A 22,457-nucleotide genomic window follows, 5' to 3' on the forward strand; every position below is an offset into this window, starting at 1 on the left:
GCATCTTCTAAAATTGCAAGAAGCTGCAGTAATCAGGAACAATGGAAGGCTGTTTAATAAACAGTCAAGAAACCAAGGATAATGTTCACCAGCCAACACTGACTAACTATCCCAATTTTAGGATCTATTCCAAAGCTACAATATTTCCATATGGAAGGAAATTCCTTGCTGGAAACAGTATATCGTATGAATCCAGCTCATGGCCAGTCATTTGCAAATAATTACACCTGAAGATTTTTTACTCTATAGGCTGGATTGCACTATCATATTTCAGCTGAATGAGTAAAAATATGAAAGAGCCTTGCTGGCATACCTGCAGGCCCTTGGCTCCTCCCTGTGGAGCAGGACTGAACAAAGCAGGAACTCTTAAATTAACTACAGTTTCCCATTTCATCCAAACTGGGAAACTATGGTTAACAACTTCATAAAAAGCCAGAATATGACACAAACTTCAAACCATATTTAATATATTGTCTTGTTTCAAACCATTAGCCAGTTTCCCAGAAATAGGAAACTATGGCAAACTTAAAGAGTTTCTGCTTTCTTCACTTGTTCATATAAAGGGAGGAACAAAGAAGTTGTGGGTGCAGCCAAAAGACTCATTCATACCTCAGTATTAAACCAATATGTGACCTATAGGTACACATTCTGGGACACTATAATTGCACATAGAGGGAAAACATGACATGCAATTGTCATATATGACTGTCACAGGACACATCTTTCCTACACAGAAGCAACACCTATGCACATGTTTTGTAATGTGAGGCTTTCCTAAGAATTGCTCAGTATCTTCAGTTCTGAATAATGTTAACATTAAATGCTAAAATAACCTTCCTCAAACAGTTCAAAAATCCTACAAGCATATAAATTGAGGGCATAAATTGGTCCTTTATAAGTCCCTCATCTTGCATTCCCCTCAATTGTTCCTGGAGACTCAACATTGGAGAATGCAAAAAAGCCATGTAGATTCTGCGGTGCAAAGACAGAGTGGGGTGGACAGCTTGGTGAACTGTTTGCACCCTACGGGCTATTCACAATCCGCCCCAGGTGAATTCACAAGGCTTAAGAACTTCTCACTTAACAGGCACCACATACATGTGTCCCTGAAGACTACTAACACGTAATGCATATGCATTCAATCTGAGGCAATACAGTAATACATTAATGCATTAATGCATAGGTTGTGTCAATTAGCATTTGGAAGGCAAACAGAAACTGAAATGCACCACAACTTACTTCCTATTAAATGTGCTTGGGATTGGAATGTTAAGGTAATTATATGAATGGGCTTTAATTAAAGCATTTCTATTTAAATGGAATGTACCTTTGCAAACGATAACTGACAACACCAAAAGGACAAACTATATTATTATTATTATTATTATTATTAATCTAATTTCGGTGCAATTACTTCACGCTAACCACTGTTAGATTTTGGAAATGGTCTTTCCTGCTCAAAGAAAGCACGCACTATGCAACAGTTAACCTGCAGATTTAGCTATTCTCGCAAGAAGACTCCAGGGATTAAAATCTTTATAGACTTTGTGTGAAAGTTCACCATCTTTATGGCCTGACGACTTAAAGTAGTGGAAGCCCAACAGGACTACAACCAGACGGTCAAACCATTTATACCAAAATATTCCATCAGATTCATTTGGTTGGAGTCACTTAAGGATCGCAACTTGTGTGCATAAAGAAGACCAATATCAACCACCCTTATTCCAGCTGTTCCAGCTGTGAATGGCAGCACCTCTATAGCCAAAAGGACACTCACAACCCAGGCACAAGACAGAGAGATGTCCATATTCCAAGGAGACCAAGGTTTGCAAAAGTGAAACAAATCTTCTCAACAACCACAAAAAAGGCTCCCTAAGCACCTTTGTGTGCATGACTATGGACAATGGGTTGGCTTCCCACATCAGTAGCCAAAACATTTATGTTCAGTTGCTCCCTCCACCACTGGCACGGGAGGTACTGTGTGTCATTAAGCGTCTGCTGTGATCCCTTCTGCAGTGTGGCTGTCCTCTACACCCCCTGCAGAGCCAGCTACTGAGCATGCCCATCCTTCGAGGGATCTAACAGACAGCACACATCAGAGGCAGCGGAAGGTGGTGGGAGGGAGGAATAAGCGGGTGGGGGGAAAGAGAAGGGGAGAGAGAGAACAAATATACTTTAAACATTACCAGGTCAGCACAGGAGGAGGCAAGTAGAACAGAGGCAGCCAGAACTGCTCAAAGTTTTTTGATATACTCCTGGGCAGACTCCCCAAAGTCTGAAAATGTTTCAAAGAGGAGAAGGGAGGGGATCCCTTTTCTCGACAAATTAAAACTAGCCTCCAATCAGCTAAGTTCTTTCAGGTCTCTCCTGTTCTCTAGGTGGATTTTGAAAGGAGTGTGTGTGTGTGTGTGTGTGTGTGTGTGTGTGTGTGTGTTGCTCATCAACACTGAAAAGCTATGGTTGGAAGCATATTCCCCAACAGCCCTCTTCCATCCAGACCGATCATGACTAAGAAGGGGTCTGTTCTTTCGTTAGAAATGTTCCCAGAGGCCCCGGTATGAAAACAAAGCAACATGTTTCCCACATCTTTCCTCTAGGGATACAGCCAGTCTGTTCAGACTCTAGGGATGACACACAGGACCCAATATGCCACTGTGTTTGTATGCGCGAACGTGTATATTATAGATACACAGAGCAAAAAATGCAGAAGGGTAATTTTTCAAAAGGACATGTTGTGAGAGTTACTGAACATTCCTTGCATGCTATTTTGATAAATGTAGCCATATGACTGGGGAGCTGCGAGGGGGATGCTTTTCTACAGGGAGACACCACATCCAGGCTCCCAAAACACTTGATTCTCATTAGGCTGAAGGGCTGTTTGGTCACAAGGAAGCAGAGCTTCCAGCGCAACACAGAAAGCTGCCTTTATGCCAGACAGGCATGCTCTGCCCATTGGTTTAGCCTAGTATTGTCTGCTCCAGGGATGAGCAATGTGGTGCATTCCAGATGTTGTGAACTACAGCTCCCATCAGACCCTAGCCAGCATAGCCCAAAGTGTGGGATGATGTAAGTTGCAATCTGCAACACGCAGAGGGCACTAAGTTGCAGCAGCTCTCCAGGGACTTTCTTAACAGGCAGACCCCTCTTAATTAGAGATGCCAGAAACTAAATCCAGGGCCTTCTACATGCAAAACGTATGTTATTCTACACAGCTACGATCCTTCCAACTCAGGCTCCAGAATACTGGGCCCAGGCTATGGTACCTCTGCATTTCTTAATGACTTCAAATAAATGGGGCTCCTCAATTGTTCAACCTAAGACGACAATGTGTATTCCCTAGCATCAAATCTGAATCTGTGCCACTTCAATCATACCCATGTTGGGTAAGGGAAGGGGCTCCCTCCTACCATGGGGGAGGGTGAGCTGGAGTCTCTGGATCAAAAGGGCAAAATGGGCATCATTAGTGATGAGTCTTTACAAGATGGAGGTCCAGTTTGAATAGACGGGCTGAGCACAGTGGGCCACAGCCAGCCCTTACTAACCGAAGGGCACTGCTAACAAGGGCCAATGGCAAAGCCACTGTTAGTTCTATATACCCTTCTTGCTTCCAACGTGACAATTTAGGTGGTAAACATGCTAGAAGATGGTGCCCATGGGTGGAAGTCAGAAAGGGAGCAGCCACAGGAGAAGGCTGCGACCAGGCAGTTTGGGATACATGCAGAGCCAGTTTAACAAAGTAGCATCACATTGCCGCTTTACCGATTGAGCCCAACAACAGAGTAAAACCACAGAGTAAAATCTGCAAAATAATGTGTTCACTGCATATTTCTAGATCACGAACAGCCCCACCACCCTTTCGCAGTTTTAATTTAAAAATACATAGCCAGTTGTCTAAGGATACGTCTCTTTCATACAGATTTTGCTAAAAGAGTGGGATGAGGAGGGGCGGGAGATAGAGAAGGATGGCGGGAAGGAGTTGAAATCACCATGGTCCAATTAGCAAAGCTCTCACCCTTCACACCTGCAAACAAGAGATTGCATTAACACCTGCCACAAAAGCAAACATTTTTAGATAACTTCATTTTAACCTCCCTGACACTGCCTGCAAGCTCCCTGCCTAGCGCTACCGTGGAAATTACGATGAGTGACAGTACCTATTTTTCTTCCAGGGGAAAAAAAAGGTTTTCCTCTAATCTTCAGTGTCAGCGTTTCAAATCCTCCCTTCAACATTTGTGCATAATTCCCATTAATGATAATGGGCGCTCCATACGTGGAAGAATACTTCCTTTAAATGCTAAATTGTTCAAGGGAAATCATTATGATTATCAGAGATGGATGTCGCACGCGAACACATAAAGAACACTGTAGGGCCCTTGAAGGATCTTCAACGACATACGTCTGGAGTGGCATGTGTAAGGAACTCCTCTGTGGTCTATGCATCAAAATAAACTAAGCTCTTGAGCCTTCACATATATTTATAACATCTGTGCAGATAGAAGAAGTAGTTCTCTGCATTTTTCTGGAAAGGGGGAAAAAATAAAGTCAGCCCTTACAGCTGCATCAGAAATACAGCCCTTTTGATTGCAGTAACATTTTTTTTACTAGATCTCATTCCCATTATGACCAGGCTTGAAAACAAAAAAGGCCCAGGGCTCAGAAAACAGGAACACACACACACATTTCAAAAATCTAAGATGCTTAGGATATATATATATATATATATATATATATAGCCCCAAAAGTGGTTTTAAAAAACCATAAGGTTGGCTGGAATAAAACTTCTTAGGCATTTTGTTTTGACAATGTGCCTCAGAAATTCACCACTTTTAAGCTATGGAAATGTGAGCAATTCAATGTCATGACACACAAAATTGAAGCATAATTGCTTCTAAGTGGTTGACAACCAGCAAGCACTTTTCGTAGTCTCCCCTCCTCCCCTTTCCCAGATAAAACTGAAAATGTATGGCATAAAGTGGAAGCTCTTGTCAAAAGTTTCATTTTAACATGAGCAAAAATGGGGCAGGAAATCAACAACGTGGCACTGAGACATTTTAAGCGGCTTTTGAAATGAGGAGAATTGCTGCCTTCTGAAAACCAGGCGATACTTAAACACTGTCAGTGGGAGACTCTTAAAGGCAAGAAGAACAACTCTTTGAAACACATATCCCAAGTGGCAAAATTTAAGATTGGGAAAGAGGAAGGAAGATAAAATGGATATATATAATGGCATGAGCCTGCAACATAGTTTTCAAATTCCTGGAACCTCAAGAAACAAAAGTTTGGGGGGGGGGGGAGATAACTGTCACGTTTCTTAGTTCAGTTTGGATTCTAAGGCAACCTTAAACTCTTGTGAGGACCATCAGACTTATCTAGTGGTTTAACAAACACATGTACTAGGGCCAGAATCAAACATTAACACAAAACCATGTTTTGTTTAGCCATATTCTGGTTTCTTTTAATACCTTACCCAACCCTGTCCACAAACCATAGTTTGATTGGGAACAAGAAACCAAGATGTGAAAGCATAGTCTGAAATGGCTTTATCCTAAACCAATTCACAGGCAAGCAACAAACATCAATTATGGCCACTGCTTTCCCTCCAGAGCCTGCTGATGTGTGTTGAAGATGGGAGCGAACTTAGGAACCAAGCAGATGCGAAGCAAAAGCTAACAAGCAGCTCTAAAGCATGTTTTCCTTACAATACCTCTGGAAGCTCCAACTATGGTGTGAGCTTTTCAATAGGGTTAGCACAAACCATTGTTGCTCATTACATGTGAACCCAGGCTAGAAAGGATCAAGGCAAAACTCAGCACACAGCCCAAACTCTCCACATCTCCCTAGTGAGCATAGCCTCACATTCTAAAAACTACCCATACAAACCAGATGTCCCGTAAGTGTTTTTTCGTCCAAGTGCTGCAATGTTGGCATGGGAAGTAACTACAATACTCCTGGCTGGTGCAGCATGGGGGCCAAACCAAGCAGAATTGGCAACCACGGTCCATATTAATCAACCCTGGGGCTGTTTGCAGCAATGTTTGCAGAACAGCATCACAAAATATAAAATAACTGAACAGAGAAGTCAACATCAAGCATTAAGAAGCCTATGAGGGACAAAGCTGAAAAGGTTCTTACCAATCATATGATTTGCAACATGGATCTGTATCTCTCTTTCATTCTCAAAGGTCATCTGACACTTGATGCACTGGTAGGTCTTTTTCTGTTTAAACAAACAAAAAGAGAAAAGGTAAGAGAGCTTTGTAGGCAGTAGAAAGTAAAATCACACCTCATACCACCTTCTGTGTTTTAACAAGATCAGAGTTTAAGAATGATGCAACGAGCAATGGAAGATGGCTTGGCTACTGGAACTTGGACAAATCACCCTGCCCCAACTGGCTCTATACAGGGCACTTTGTATATGTGTGTTGCAAGATGTTTGCGGCCATGTCTTGTGTAAAAGCAGACTACCAGGTTTCCTTGCTACCAACCAAAACGCCTGCAACCTGGTTTTCTCCATGAAGCATCACTGTCCTTGTGAGTACAACCAAAGACCAGAGGTAAATAGCCATTTTTGCACTTCTTTTTATTACTGTCACTGTTGTCATACAAGGGACAGAAACTGAAAAGACTGTGGTAACAAAGAATTATGCGACAACAAAATGAATAAACCTTTTAAGCTTTCATAAATAGAACCCACTACCTGAAAGGCATTATGTGTAGTTCTCAGCCAGCAGATATGCATATGTATGTATGGAGAAAGAGAGAGAGAGAGAGAGAGAGAGAGAGAGAGAGAGAGAGAGAGAGGTTGAAAGCTTTTGCAGCTTTTCAGATGTAATAAGAGTAAGGACCATGGGTCAACAGTAGAGCATCAGCTTTGCATGTAGAAGATCCCAGGTTGAATTCCCAGCAGCATCTCCAGGTAGGGCTGGGAAAGACTCCCCATCTGAAATCCTGGAGAGCTGCTGCCAGTCAGTGTACATATTACTGAGCCAGATGGGCCAATGGTTTCACACAGTATAAGGCAGCTTCCCATGTTCCAGTAAAACCAAGACATTTGTTTAGCATTATTTTCAAAGTTTTATTAATGTTTCAACGTATTAAGAAACCGAAACAAAAATGTGCCATTGCTGATGGCAACAGAACAATTTTGGTTTAGCGTTATGAACATGAACCTTGGCCTTGCACTCTCTGGTCTCCCCGTGTACACAGCAACCATAGATGTTTTAGTTGCAAACTATATTTTGCTATTCTGTCAGATCCCAGAAAACAATAGGCTGCATAAACCACCATTTGCCTACAAACTAGCAAAACAAATCAGGCTGAGTCTTCAATTTGCAACCCTAGCTTCCAAACAAACAATGGTTTAGCTGAAGCGGCAAACTATAGGGTGCCACTAAAACAGGAAGCAACAGCTAGGAAGAGGAAAGAGAGGAGGGACTATCTAAGCCTGGGGGCACATACTCAAAATGCCTAATTCTGCACAGGTGGGAAACCTGTGTAGCCCTTCAGATGTTGCTGCACTATCCCTGACTCTATCTGACTGGGACTGATGGGACATGAGAGTCCAGCAGCACTTAGAAGGCAACAGATTTCCTACTATTAGTTTAGCATTACTGAATGCTACCAGTGTACATTCCAGTAGGAGAAAATGGAGTCAGCAAACAGCCAGTTTTAAGTGGAATACTAGGAAACACAAATCTTTTAATTGATTGATCATGCACTATTGGTAGCTGAATGCAGAGATTTTTTTAATGGTTTTGTTATAATTCAGAAACGTAGCATTCAAGTTTATTTCCTGGGAGAGGAGTTGCCGACCGTCACACTTGCACACACTTTAGTGGGGATGTTTAATTGATCGATGTGCTTGCAAAATTCATAAGATGCCTTTTCACAAAGTTTAAGGTGGGGTCAATAAAGCAACTGTACTAAAAGCAACTTGATTAAAAATTAAATGGAGAATTGGCTAAAAATCAGCAACAATAAAGCAATGCAAATGATGAACACAAAAAAAGCAGGAAAAGTGAGTAGCTAAGAATGTCTTGTAGATTAAAAAGGTATGATCCATCTATCAGAAAAAAATGATATAATGACACTGGCTGAGGCATGCTTGACTGGGATGCAGCAGTGGGCCTTCCCTAAGGCCATACCTAGACTTTGGAACTCCCTGCCAGTGAAGAGCCATTCCGCTCCCTCTCTCATGGTCTTCCACCACTTTTAAAGTTGCTTTTATCTGCTATAGGCACTGCAAGGACTACAACTGCAGTGAAAGGGGAGGAAGTAAATGTTTTCAAATGTATCAGCCAATGGCCAAGCCAACAGAAGGGGTACTAAGATGGAAAGGCCTCAGTTGTACAAACCAACATGCTTCACTTCACAAACAAGAATTTTGGCATGAGATCTGAAGGAGAAGGCATAACATATGGCGGAGGGAAATGAACATTAAAGCGCTTTGGGTCTAGGTCAGCGGTTCTCAACCTGTGGTTCCCAGATGTTGTTGGACTACAACTCCCATCATCCCTGAGCTCTGGCCTTGCTAGCTAGGGGTGATAGGAGTTGTAGTTCAACAACATCTTGGGACCTACTGGTTGAGAAAGGCTGGTCTAGGCCAATAGTACTATTAACAGAGGAGTATGGCAACATTCATGTTTAGTCACAGAGTTGTAGGACCAATTCACCATCTCGGAAGACGGAGGATGGAGCAAACACCACTCCTGGCTTGCCATTTGAATGACTATGCACCAGAATGCCAATGCAGTAAAGTTGTTCAAAGTGCAAATCTGCATTTAAAATTCTGCATAACCAAAAAAATTCTAACAAGGCTGTAATGAATGAAAGGGTGATGGACAAACAGAAGCCAGAACTAAGCATCAACAGCCTAGCCCTACACATTGAGTTCAATGGGCTTAATCACTATGGTTTTAGTCTTAGACCAGGGAAAGGAGCCTGGGTCCAGATGTTGCTGGACTCCAACCACCTCTCCATCCAACATAGCCAATGGACAGGGATGATGGGAACTGCAATCCAGCAACATCTGGAGAGCCACAGATTTCCCCACTCCTGCTTCAGACGGACAGTGTAATCAGATTCATTTATATGTTACAGTAAAATGTGCTTTTCAAGGAAACAAGACTTCTGGGCAAGAAGAGTGTAATTCCAGAAAAAGAGCATGAAAGAAACCTCATATCAGCCATGGACCAGTGCAAAGGAGCACTTGCAGAAATAGAGATATACATTCCAAAAACCGTGGAAATCTGCAGTGAAACAAGACACTGATTTTCCTTCACCAATTGCTATACACTTCCTATGTCACGCTAATAAGCTTAGTTGCCGAAACAAGGAGATAGCATTAAGAAGCAATTACATGAGCCACTTGTTCTATGGGAGAAGATTGGGTTTGTATTTAAGAGTGGCAAGGTGTGTCTTCTTGGTGATGAGACATAGGGAGGGGGGAATCCTAGGAATAATTTATAGGGATTAAAAGTTAAAACGGTTCTGAAGGGAGGAATTCCATTAAATAAACAAAGCCTGTTGCTCCCCCCCCCCTTTTTTTAATAGATGGCTAAATAATGGCTAAATCAAATGGCTGGCATGCCTGCTGCTTACAAACAATGCAAAGGAAAATACCAGATGTAAACTGCAGCAACTCACATATGGATGATAAAAGCAGCAGAGCTGCAGGACACTCGCAGAAGGGTACAAAATTCACCTGCTTTGGCCCTGTTGTCCAGTCCCAGACATATCTTGGGTATGGACAGCAGAAGACACACAGCAGAAGGCACACTGAGCCAACCCCAAGGGGAGATAGTGCCTCTACCCTTCTGTCTCCCACTCAAGACAACCTCCTATTCCATGACAAAATTTGTTGTGTTCACTTCGGCCTTCCCCAAATCCAGATATTTTGTCACTCCCAACTCCCACCAGCCACAGCCAGCATGGTCAATAGGAAAGGACTATGGAAGCTGGTGCCCAAAACATCTGGAGGGCACCAGGTTGCAAAGGGGTTTGTATCCCATTGAAATTAATAGAACTAAGTTAGCCATATCCATTAACTTCAATGGCCCATGTTGCAGATCAAAGCTGAATGAGAAAACGGCAACTTGGGCTACCCAGTGAATTTAAAAACTGAAGTGGGATTTGAAGAATGGGGGGCTTTCTAGCTCAAGACATGCAACCTTTTTTTAAAAAAAAACACCTTTTATATTTAAACAAGATTTGGCTGTTGTTTTTCATTATAGAAGCATCTTTCCTCATCTGTTCACCCATAATTATTTCTCAATAGACTCTCCCAGTAACCCATTTTACTTCAGTGTTTACTAGGGCCTGGGGTGGGAGGGACGTTCTCTAAGCCTCGTCTACAGGATTACAGAAGTGCACTTATTAGCAGAGCATTCCTGGCATCTAGAGGATCTTCTATATTCCGAACGTACCTTTCCCTCTTGAGCTAGAGATATCAATACATCCTGGTGCTTACTGAAACATGTACTTCTATTGTTTTCAATGTAAACTCAATGTAGCTTCTCTCTGACTATATATTTTTCTAATCCTCTGCTGTTAGGCTCTGGGTAAAAGGGGGAGGGGGAAGCAGGGGGAGAGAAGAAGAAAAATCAATAACGGTCCAGAAAGAAAGAAAGAGGAACTGGTCAAGAATTATAGAGTAGTAATGTCGTTTGGACAGCTGCAGGCTGCTCAGTTTGTATTACACACATAAGGCAGGCAGCATAAAAACTGCATTTTACCTGTTGTACTACAAATCAACAAGAGATTACAAAACAGAGAACAGCATGTTGTTCAATTTAGTTTGCCTGGCTATATTTGAGACATCTTTTTTTTTTAACAAGCTTCTGAAAGCTATGGTTCTTTGGAAAGGATATGAGCATTCAGGGGCCTTTTCTGTAATCATGAAAGCTTCTAAATCTATGGGGTTAGTTGTGATCAATGAGCTTCAGAAATGCAGTGTGTGTGTGTGCGTGCATGTGTGAGGAAGAGGGTAAGCATCGGAATGAAAGAGATAAATAATCTATTGAAATTATCCTAAAAGGAAAAATGTGTTCCTGCCTTAATTGCACACCCCACATCTTTTCATCTGGCATTCATTTGCCTTCATCATGTTAAGGTTAAGTGTTACCAACAGTGCAATCCTTTCGCACGCTTACTCAAACATAAGGCCGACTATACTCAGTGGAACTTACTCACTGCTAAGTGCTTACAGGATTGTCACCTAAGTCCCACTGAAACCAAAGGAGCAAGATGGGAGGCTGGAGTGAAAACCTCTCCAGAAGATTTCTATTCTATTCTATTCTATTCTATTCTATTCTATTCTATTCTATTCTATTCATTCATCAAAATGTGTATACTGCTTACTAGGTCCAAGACCGCTAAGTAGTTTACAGTAGACAGCCTAAAATATTCATTAAAAATACCCAAAACAAATGAGCAGACATTAAGAACAAATTACATGAGAATATTATTACATGAGATTAATTTTTTGGGTAGGCAAATTGTGATAACTGGGAAAGAGGGGTGCCTTGCCTTTAAAAAGAAGGTAGTCAGAGGTTTGTCTTCTTCCCCCAACAAACAAAAGCCTTTCTGCCACCTGTCCAGCCACCACCTGGTACCTGGGAGAGGATACCCCTGGGAGCAAGATTAGTAAAGGGATCCCTGACCATTAGGTCCAGTCATGACCGACTCTGGGGTTGCGGTGCTCATCTCACTTTATTGGCCGAGGGAGCCAGTGTACAGCTTCCGGGTCATGTGGCCAGCATGACTAAGCCGCTTCTGGAGAACCAGAGCAGCGCATGGAAATGCCGTTTACCTTCCTGCCAGAGAAGCACTTTGACATGCTTTCTAACTGCTAGGTTGGCAGGAGCAGGGACTGAGCAACGGGCGCTCACCCCGTCGCGGGGATTCGAACCGCCAACCTTCTGATCAGCAAGTCCTAGGCTCTGTGGTTTAACCCACAACATTGCTAAAGCAGCAGCAATGCTTTCTTCTTTCTGCTACTGGTTAAAAAAAGGGGAGAGGACTCAGTCATTTTATCTTTAAAAGGCAAGATGCTTCAATGAAAATTCTTAAATTCTGCCCACCCTCATAAAACCCACCTACTTTCATGAAAGAAAAAATGATCCTACAAACTCATGATGAGTTGGGAAGTTTGTTCAACGGGACCTCCAGGTAACAGGAGTTAGGTGAACTCAGCCTATATTGCCTGTTACTTGTGAATAGGGACATCCTGATTGGACAGGACGTGCACTTCCTGACGGTTATGAAAAGGACTTCTTCCAAAAACACAGCAAGCTGACTTATACCCAAGTCACATCAGTGCACTAAACATCAGAAAAGCTACAAACTACAAAAAGAAGATTCCACCTAAACATTAGGAAGAACTTCCTGACAGTAAGAGCTGTTCGACAGTGGAATTTGCTGCCAAGGAGTGTGGTGGAGTCTCCTTCTTTGGAGGTCTTTAAGCAGAGGCTTGACAACCATATGTCAGGAGTGCTCTGATGGTGTTTCCTGCTTGGCAGGGGGTTGGACTCACTCGATGGCCCTTGTGGTCTCTTCCAACTCTATGATTCTATGATTCTTTCTGACAGTAAGAGCTGTTCAGCAGTGGAGCAGATTCCCAAGAGGTGGTGGACTCTCCTTCTTTGAAGATTGGATAGCCATCAGTCATGGATGCTTTAGTTGACATCCCTGCATTGCAAGGGGTTGGACTAAATGACACTCCGGGCCCCTTCCAACTCTACAATTCTATGATTCTTTGCAAGGGGTGTTTTAAATGTATGGTGTGCACACAGGAATGATGAGAAATTTAGACCGGGGGGGGGCATGGCCAGGACTGTGAATAGAGTGGGGGCAATATGCCCCCTGACATTTAAAACTGAAGCCTTCTGGAAAAAAGGGGCATCGCAAAAAGGCTGGGGGCAGAGGCCCCTCACTGAAATTCAAGTGTTCTTGCTAAGGGAGGACTCCACACATGGGCCATGGCTCCTCCCCAGGGAGATGGGTCTTGCTTATGTCCTGTCATATGTCAAGGTTGACAGTGCCTGTGGATATAGGGCAGAACCTAGAGCAATTTTAGGTCCAATTTTAGTCCACAGAGAACACCAAGGGGGCAGATAAATAGGGCAAGGGGCATTGTGGGTTTGCATCCATCAGCCTGTTCGCGGGATAGTTATTGTTTAACAGGAAGGTAGAATGGCAGATCTGAGGCATTAGCATATATGCCAATCGCAGGCTCCTGTGTAAAGTGTAATTTGGTGCAGGCCTGAATTCTGATTTTTCATTATCTTCTACAAAAGAAATCTGCCCTCTTGGGGCAAGATTCAAAGCATTTACTTTGTTGAAGAACTTAAATTCTCTCCTGAGGGAAGAGGAGGTATAGAAGCTTTGTTGAAGAGACAGAGTTAAAAGTAGGAGTAAGGAGGACGGCAACCATTTCCATTCACGATAATGGTGAAGGGGGGGGGAGTGAGTACAGCGAGAGGCTGGAGCATTTTAGCCTCTGTGTGCACAGCCATACGAAATCAGAATTAGCCTGGCATAAAAGAATAGGGCTGTTCTTCAAGAGGAGCGTGAAACACAATGAAGAAGCAAGGAGGAGAAAGGCGGCGATGGGGCTAATAAGTAGTTTTGGATGATGAACTCTCAAGAGGCATCACGCTGAAGGGAGAGGTGTTTCCATTTCGTATTTTATTCTCTGCAGAATTAGATGTATAACACAGCTGGAGGCAGGTCTAGTCACCGATTCGCTTGACCCCAAGGGAGCGAGTATGTAGTTGCAGTGCTAAAGCAGCAAGTGAAACAAAGCAAAGAATCTTTCGCTCGGATTGTTTCAAGCTCCGAGAAATCCTTTGAACCCAACACATTGTCGCAGATCAGCAAGATCTACAAGACAGACTTTTAACAGCTCTATCCCAGCCACATACAAGATGATGCTTCGTCGGGGCAGAGAGGGGCAGGGCGGGTGGACTTCTGGCTCACGTGGAGTGGGGGAGGAGGACCTTCGAATCGCGCCAAGCGAGTCGGGGGCTTTATGTGATGAATCAAAGGTAATTAAAAACGTTTCGGGAGGGGGGCACAAAGGATGTTATACGTGCAGCTGCTTTGCCCGTCAACTGAGAAAAAAGTGCCGAGCCTCGCTAGTCCATCCGATTTTATTCGGGACACCCAGAAACGAGCAGCCTTCCGAGCCACAAATAGTAGTTTGAAGAAATTATTTCCAAAGGCCACAAACTGCAGACATGAAAAGCTCTCTCAGAAGGTTGCCGATGTGCCGAAATAGCCAAGAATCCTATTAGTACAGATGCCAGTGGCAGACTTATCTGCAGAAACTTATGTAAGGAAGCAGCTGCTGGTTTGATCATGAGGTAGTCTGGGAATAGCTGCTACTTAATCAATGTTTTGTGTAAAGGCAACCCGGGGAAAAAAATCACTTTTTAATACATGCAACATATTGAAGAAAGTTCTTCAAAGATAAAGTGCCTACCTAACTAAACTAAGGACTTTGGGTGTGTTTTTCCCCCTCTTCCGCTACCCAAAGCAATATAGGAGCTTTTGTTGAGGGAGGGGGGCAGGGTTCTTATCCTGGTTTGTAATTAAGCTGGAGACAGGCAGGATAGAGGGTTCTGACTGATTTTTTTTTTTTTAAGCACCAGCCCTGTGTTCTCTCTTCTTCTCCCCCCTGGAAACATCTCCTACTGCAAAACATGGCAGCAGCACACAGCATGGCTGAGCATCATGCCAGAAGGGCCCATCAGTGCTTGAGGCGAGACCCCTTGGCTCAGATTCACCCAGCAGGTAAAGCATGGAGCCACCTTTCTGATCTTCCCACAATGCCCCAAACTGGCACTTGGGCAGGCTATATTGTTAGAGCGTTAAAATGGGTAGGTTTTCTGCTAATCACTGTAGTAGAACTGCCTGTGCCAACAGCTGCACCACCACCAGGTCTTCTGATGTTCCAAGGTGTGCCAAGGTACAGGGTGCACTGAGTAGACCTTTGCTGGGAGGGGGGGTAGAGGAGAGGCACACACCTGAAACGGTTTTGCATGGCATATCCCCTCCTAGTGGTGTAGCAGTAAAACTGCTAGCTCATTTGCAAAGCTAAGCAGGGTGCAGCATGGTTTCAAACTGAATGGGGCACCACATGTTGAGATTCCTGCATTGCAGGGGGTTGGACTCAGGGTCCCTTCTATGATTCGATGATCATCACATTCCCTCACCTCTGCTGAATTCCACTAGCTTCTGTTTACAGAGGTGACGAAACAGGCAACGAGGTACCATTGTGATGCATGTTTTGCAGCTGCTGAAATCACTAGAGAAAAAGAGATGTGTGGTCGATGCTTTCGCCCTCCCCCATCAATCCTCCATAATAGCCTACTTCCACAGCCTAAGGTCAGAAATGTTTCAGTCTCCCTTTATAGTGCATGGTTGAATAGGTGGGAGAAAAGCATAGAAAGTGAACTTCATATGGAGTCAAACTACTGGTCCGTCTAACACATTGATATCTACATTGACCTTAGAACCACCTTTTCCAGCCCTACTTGGGAATGGCGAGGACTGAAACTGGGACCTTCTGCATGCAAAGCATGTGTTCTACCACTGAGCTACAGCACCTTCTTCTGGCATTGAGCTGCCACATTCCTCTGTGCAAGGCCCATGCTCAACAGTGTCCAACAAAAACCCCTGTCCAATGCCTGAAGAAAGGTTAACAAGTTTTTCTTGTTGAGTCATTTCAAATGTTAGAAAAAGTGGCATGGGGATTAATTTCTGTATGGGGGGCAGGGAGAGGGAAAGATGCACAGCATATATTTTCCACTGCTGGCATATATAGCCATGCAAGTTGGCATGTCTATGAGCTGGCCTATGAACGTACCAATGGAGGAAAGCATATTAGTCATAGATTCCCAATCTTATGAGGGGTAGGTTGTGGCCGCTTCCAAAAATGCTATCCACATCAGGCACAACAACTGGGTGGTGTTTTCACTGCCTGCTGGCTGCGCAAAGCCTACTAGCATGCTCTGGAGTGCTCTAGGAAGCCACCTTGTATGCCATGATCATGCCTAGTGTAGCAAAAGGCCTAGAATCTGAATTATGTATGCGTATTGCATTTCTATCTCACCTTTCCTCCAAGAAGAACAAGGCAGCATACAATGTATGTCCCTCTCCCATTTTAGCCTCACAATAACCCTGAGACAGGTCAGGCTGAGAGCGAATGAATGTCCAAAGATCACCTGGTGAGCTTCATATCCAAATGGAGATTTGAACCCTGGTCTCCCAAGTCTTAGTCTAGCCATGCTCTAGCCATTGCCACCACACAGGTTCTCTGTCATCTGAAGTGGCCTTTGAGAGTGGTGTCGCTTCACATGGCTCTAAATCAGACATGTGCAAGGAGGTCTTTTAGGAATCTATTTCTAGCTGCTATGATCCACGCTGCAGTTTGGGCAGAGACGAGCAGGTGCATTCCACACTCTGCCAAAAATTTGCTTTGTGGAGTCGCTCACCTGTGAGGCACACTTTCCCACTCTTCAGTGTTGGAACGCAGACAGAATGGCTTGTATGAAGCAGTATCCAAGTAGTGCCCAATCAATTTTTATATGAGAGTTTAAGTGAAATGACGAATTTGGAACTCGAATTTATTTATTTATTCTTTTATCTACCTTTCTAACCTGCTCAGGGCAGTTGGAACTCCATCTAAAATTGCTTTTAAAAGGAAGGATGCTTACCATGAGTCTTTTATGGATATAATGACACTGCTAACCTAACTATGACCACAACTGTGCTAGCCACTCTGTGAATGAGCCAGTAGCTAAATGAGGTAGCTTTGACAGCAGAACCCTATAACTCTGAAGCAAACAACAACAACCAAGAATACCATTTTTCTCTAAAAACAATAATGTAATGTTATCTTTTTATAGTTGGGTGGGGGAATCACCTATACTTTGTAGTTAATTATTGTAGAGCAAATGTTTGCTGAGTTCCAACACTCACATGGAACTCGTGTATAAACAGAGGTTCCCTTATTCCCTCCTGAGGAAGGGAGAGCCAGACACACACAGAGGAAGTTTTCAATACTAAAGAGAATGGAAGCTTCAAGTGCACATTGGAGCCCTATGTGCAATGTGAGTTTCTGAAGTCAGTATCTATTCTTCTTACTATTATTCATTATAGTAAAGCTAACCCATGGCAGTACTTACTCTGGGAACAGGGGATGTCTGGGTACCCTTCTTCTGGCCACTGGTCTCAGGCGTCAGGTCTCGGTGGTCCAACTGAAGGTGGCTTTCTAAGTCTTCGGCACTTTCAAATTTGACACTACACTCCGGGCACCTCAGGCTACCACAAGGTCTTTCGCTAACTTCCGGCGGGGTCATGCCCATGGACTGTCCATTGGTGCTCCTGGTCATGCACCCAGCACACAGGCCATACGGCAGACCGTTAACATCCAGCTTCACCAAGTCTTGCTTGTTCCTGAAGTCCTTCAAGCACAGAGCACACTTGTAGAATTTCTGCAAGGCCTGGCCGTTGGGAGAAGACGCCGCAGAGTTCCCTGCCAATTTTTGCATATGGAATGTTCCGTGGATTTTCAGCTCGAGAGTCGAGGTGACCGTCTGCATGCAGACAACACAGCGGAATCCGGTGAGGGAGTTTCTGAGGTCGGGGTGCATCTGGCAGTGCTCAATGAACTCCTCTTCGCTCTGCAGGGGCATTTTGCAGATCCGGCACGTCCCTGTATCCAAGCTCTTGCTGTGAGTTACTTTGTGCTCCGTCAGGGTCAGGAGGGACGGGAAGCGTTCCCCGCAAATGGGGCACATGTAATGCTTTGCTGGGCCTCGGTGGGTCTGCATGTGCTCCCGGAGGCCGTTCTCCGAGAAAAAGGTCCTTGAGCAGATGTTGCACTTGTGGCTCCCTTTGATGAACTCTGCTTTCTTCCTGGAACAGTCGTCCTCCCCTGGCCTGATGTTATGGTCCCTCAGACGGTGGTTCTGCAAAAGCACCTCCATTGTATAAGCCGCCCCACAGATATCGCAGCCGTACATGGGCTCCGAAGCATCCACGTCATCCTCGCTAGCTTCGTGGCTGTTTGAAGTGTCTGGATTTTTCATCAACATGTTCTGGATATCGGCAGATTCTGCCTTCTTGCTAGCCGGCACGGTGCCATTGGCTGTTCCGTTCTCAGCGCTGGCATCAAAGACACAGTGCTTCTCCCGCAAATGTTTTTCAAGCAAGATGATGGCGTGGAAGGCTTTGCTGCAGAACTTGCAGTTGTACTTTTTGCTGTGGGTCGTGATGTGGCACTGCAGCTCCACTTCGGTGCTAAACGTCTCTCCACAGAAGATGCACTTGTGAGACTTTGCAGGGTTGCCCAGGTGACTGTGCTTCACGTGGATCTGGAGGTCCACCTCCTTCCGAAAATCCCAGTTGCAGGCTGTACACCGATACATCTTTTTCTCATTGCTGTGCTTCACTGCCAGGTGCACTTGGATAGATACCTTGGAGTCAAAAACCTCTTGGCAAAGGGTGCAGTGATACAACACAAAAGTATGCATGTCCAGCAAATGTTTCTGCAGATCGTCCACCGATGAAAACTGCTTGTCGCAGCTCTCGCAGACATAATGAGTTGAGGTTGTCATGTAGTGGACAGTGAGGTGCTGCAGGAGAGATTCCTGGGAATCAAAGTCTTCTTTGCACTGAGGGCACGACTGCTTCCTTAACAACAACTCCAAATGCAACTTCAAATGAGTCTGGAAGCTTTCAAAGCTGGAGAACTTCAGTTCGCACTGGTTACACGGGTACTCGCCGTTCGAAACTGAATTGACGCTGGCAGAAAGCCGCTGCCTTTTGGGGGAAGACACTTCAACATCAGAAGAAACTGGACTCTGCTCACCTTTGGACTTTTTGTTGTGTGCCAGTGGAATGTTCTTATGGTTTTCTTTGATGTGTTTCGTTAGCTTGAGAATAGAGCCAAAAATGGGCGAGTTTGTGCAATACGGGCAGGAATATACCTCCATAAAAGACTGTGATGGCTGAACAACAGGGGAATCCAATTTGGAGTTTCCTATGTTGCAGTGAGTTTGCTGGATGTGCTCAGTCAGAGAGGCTTCAGTCAGAAAGCCCATGGAGCACTGGTTGCAAAAGAAGGCGTTGTTGCCGTCTTGAGTTGTGGCTCCCGGCCCGCAGTGAGCGATACGGATGTGTTCCTGCAGGCTGTTGATGTCCGCAAACATCTCTGGACAATAGTTGCAGTGGAAGGCCGAAATGTTGCTGAACTGCATCATGGGATATGCGTGGTTTTTATGCACCTTCCTCACGTGTTCGTTCAGGTTATACAACGTGGGCATGGATTCAAGGCAAATCTGGCACGTGTGGCTTTGCTGAGGTTTGTCCACATGGATGGTTTTCAGGTGGATCTCCAAGACGGCGAGGCTATTGAAATCGCGCTTGGTGCAGTATGGGCAGCTGTAGGAGACTTTCGACCAGGACTGTCCCTCTTCTCTCTCCAGGGACCTCATCTTCTTTTGCCCTCTCAAGGGTTTCAGAGTCGAGTCGGGAGTGGAGCCCCGCTCCACCGAAGCACTGGAATCCGGCGTGGCGCTGCTCATGGAGGCCACGCTGCCCAAGACAGGGTCGGGGCTGATGCTGTGGTTGCTGGAATCAGGCTGCCGGTGGCTATCCAAGTGGCAATAGACGTCCTCCACCGAAGAGAACTGCTCTGGGCACATGGGGCACTTGTGTTTCTTGTTGGCGTGGGCTTGGTGGATGTGGGATAGCAGGGAGTTCTCGTCAGCAAACACCTCAGGGCAATGGATGCACTGCAGGTCAGCCTTCTCGGAGAGCTGCGGGTGGCGCGTCATGACGTGCTTCTCCAGCTCCTCGGTCTGGCTGAAGGTCTCCTCGCAGTAGTCGCACATGAAGTCGTCCTTCTTGCCGTCCTTCTCGCTCTTAGCCAGGTGCTCCTTGTTCTTCTTGTGGGCCTGCATGTGGCTCTGCAGGGAGCTGGTGGAGGAGAAGCCCCGCTTGCAGACCGTGCACTTGAAGGGCTTGCTGGAGCTGTGGGTCTTCAAGTGGATCTTGAGGTGGTCGCTGCGAGAGAAGGCCGCCTCGCACTCGTGGCAGTGGTACTTCTTGTCCCCTGTGTGCAGCTTGATGTGCCGGTCCCTGCTCCTCTTGTGCTTGAAAAGCCGGCTGCAGTAGGTGCATTTGAAAGGTAGCTTGTCGCTGTGGATCTGCTCGTGCCTTTTAAGGTAGCTCAGGCGAATGAAGGACTTATCGCAAAACTGACAGGGATACGGCAGGCCAGTCCCCCCTTCCTCCTCCCCGATGCCGAGATCACACCCATCTCCTATCATCTGAGTGGGTGATGCAACGTCTTTGCTGGAGGGAGATGAAGCCACCCAGGAGAGTTGTGGGTCGTCATCGCCATCTGTAATGGGAAAGCAGAAAGGAGATTAAAAACAATTCCCAGTGCATCTGTGAAAATAGGGACAAAGCCGTTCAACAACACTATGGCCCTTCTGCTACTACAGCGTTTAAAAGAGAGAGGAAGAAAGCAGAAGAGGGAAAGATTCAATTGCAGAACAAAAACAAAACTGAAAGAACCAGCGCACGCCACAAATGCCTCCTGAATCTTAACAGGATGTTCGAGCAAAAGAGAAAATGCAGATTAAGTCTGCTGCACAAATCTATTCTTTTTAAAGTAAAATAAACAAATATGCCAAATACAGAGCATCCGTTATTAATGTTAAGCAATTTCTCCTTCCTCCACCCCCCTCGCAAGTCCCCCAAGCAGGTTTAACACCTGTCTACTGTATTGCCAAGCAATAAACAGCGAGTCAAGAAAACAAAGCGCAACATGCCTCAGAGCGATACAAACATTTCTAAGAGCTGCTGCGTTAAGTGCTTGTACGTGAGCATTTTTCAACACATACTTGTCGGAACGGTTTTCAAATAATACGGCCTGGAAAAAAAATATCCGTTCCGGCCCTGCCTCAAAATGGGAAAGGCTACACAGGAGCAGTTACAACCAGAGAATCTCCCTCTCTCAAACACACACACAGAGAGAGAATCATTCAATAGTATTGTGACATAAACAAGATGGATTTCCCCAAAGCCTACTTGCACCTGAAACAAAACTGAAATCAATGGTCAGAGGCTGGAAAAGGTAAGGTGTCAGGTGGCTTTTAAACCACCAATTAAAAACAAAAGGCGCCCTCCCCCTCGTCGGAGCTAGTCATGCAGGGTGGGCAGCATTCTGCACTGTGCACCCAACTCTAAAGGTGCTTCCATGCAGTCAGAGTCAGCCTGGCTCCGGCGCCAATTTCATGCCATGTGTGTGCCTGCCAACTCTGCAGCAATACGGAAGATACTTCCTTGGCAGCAGGGAAGGGAAAGCAGTTCCACATCGTAGCTCAGAGCCTCTGGGCCTGGCAGTGCCACGGCTTTGGAGGGGGGCACCTCCACCATATTGTGGGGGGGGGGGAAGGTGGGGGTTGAGCTATTGGTTTTGCCAATTTCAGATTTGCAAAGATCTTTTTTCCCTTGCACACGCACACAGTTCAACTCAATGCGCCAGGAATAAAGGATTGATTTTCTTACACAGCTGCTTTTCCCTACAAATTCATTGCAGCTGTTTTGATCCCTCTTCGTTTTCATGTCTTCCACAAATGCAAACACGAACGGTAACAGCTGCTGGTCCTTCCCCACCTCTCTGTGAGCTTCTACTGACAGGCCCCCCAATTTAGTGCTAACACTCAGCCACTTGTAGTTGACCCCAGTGCTACTGAACTTTTCCAGCCACTTGGTATACTTTGCTTGGTTCTTAGTCCATAACCTTTTTGGAGAGCTGAACAGAACTCTGCTCTTTCAGTAGCTCCCTTACCTCTACAAGTAGGTTGCCCCTCCTCTACCATGCAAAGAGTGCACCAAAGTCCTCTGCAAATGGGTCCAAGGAAGAGTCTAGAAGGACCTAGTGCCACAGCACTACTGAAGCTAAGCAGGTTTCGACCTGGTCAGCCCTGGGATGGGAGGCCACTAAGGGCATCCCTTTCAGAGTGGGTCATAAAATGCAACATTTTAAATGATGAAAAAAATAAAAAAGGTTGTGCCCTCAAACATGACTACCTGGGCCTCACCAAAAATCCCAGTACAATAAAAAGGTTTGTGCATGCTAATAATGTGTGTGCACAGGTGCAAATTTAGAAATCATCTTTGTAGTTTTAAAATAACTACAGTAAAGCTCCCCTTGGCAAGGAAGACTGAAACCAGGTGACTTGTCTGACTACTCAGTCTGTTATCCAGGTGCTGTGGATGGGCAGCTTCAAGGTCCCCCTTGCTTCTCTCTCATAAAAGTTACTAGCCAGTTAAATAAAGAAATGAATGAATGCACCTGCAGAGGGCTGGGAAAGGAGGGATAGAGGGTTCCCTCCTTCCTCTGCAGCCTGTAGAGTACCTACCGTGAGTGCAGAAGA

At 45.0% G+C, this 22,457-nt stretch overlaps 1 protein-coding gene across 3 annotated transcripts in view; it reads right to left on the reverse strand.

Moving 5' to 3' along the window:
* ZNF423 (zinc finger protein 423) overlaps positions 1–22,457 on the reverse strand; it is a 310,604-nt gene that overhangs the window by 111,935 nt on the left and 176,212 nt on the right. For all 3 annotated transcript variants that reach the window (XM_083451817.1, XM_083451816.1, XM_083451818.1), the window contains exons 4-5: positions 17,190–20,413; positions 6,133–6,217 (exon numbers count right to left, since the gene is read on the reverse strand). In XM_083451817.1, coding sequence (XP_083307943.1) covers positions 6,133–6,217; positions 17,190–20,413 — 3,309 coding nt within the window. The remainder of the gene's footprint in view (positions 1–6,132; positions 6,218–17,189; positions 20,414–22,457) is intronic.

Source organism: Podarcis tiliguerta, assembly GCF_965153285.1.
Source record: "Podarcis tiliguerta genome assembly, chromosome: 8".
Lineage (NCBI taxonomy): Eukaryota > Metazoa > Chordata > Lepidosauria > Squamata > Lacertidae > Podarcis > Podarcis tiliguerta.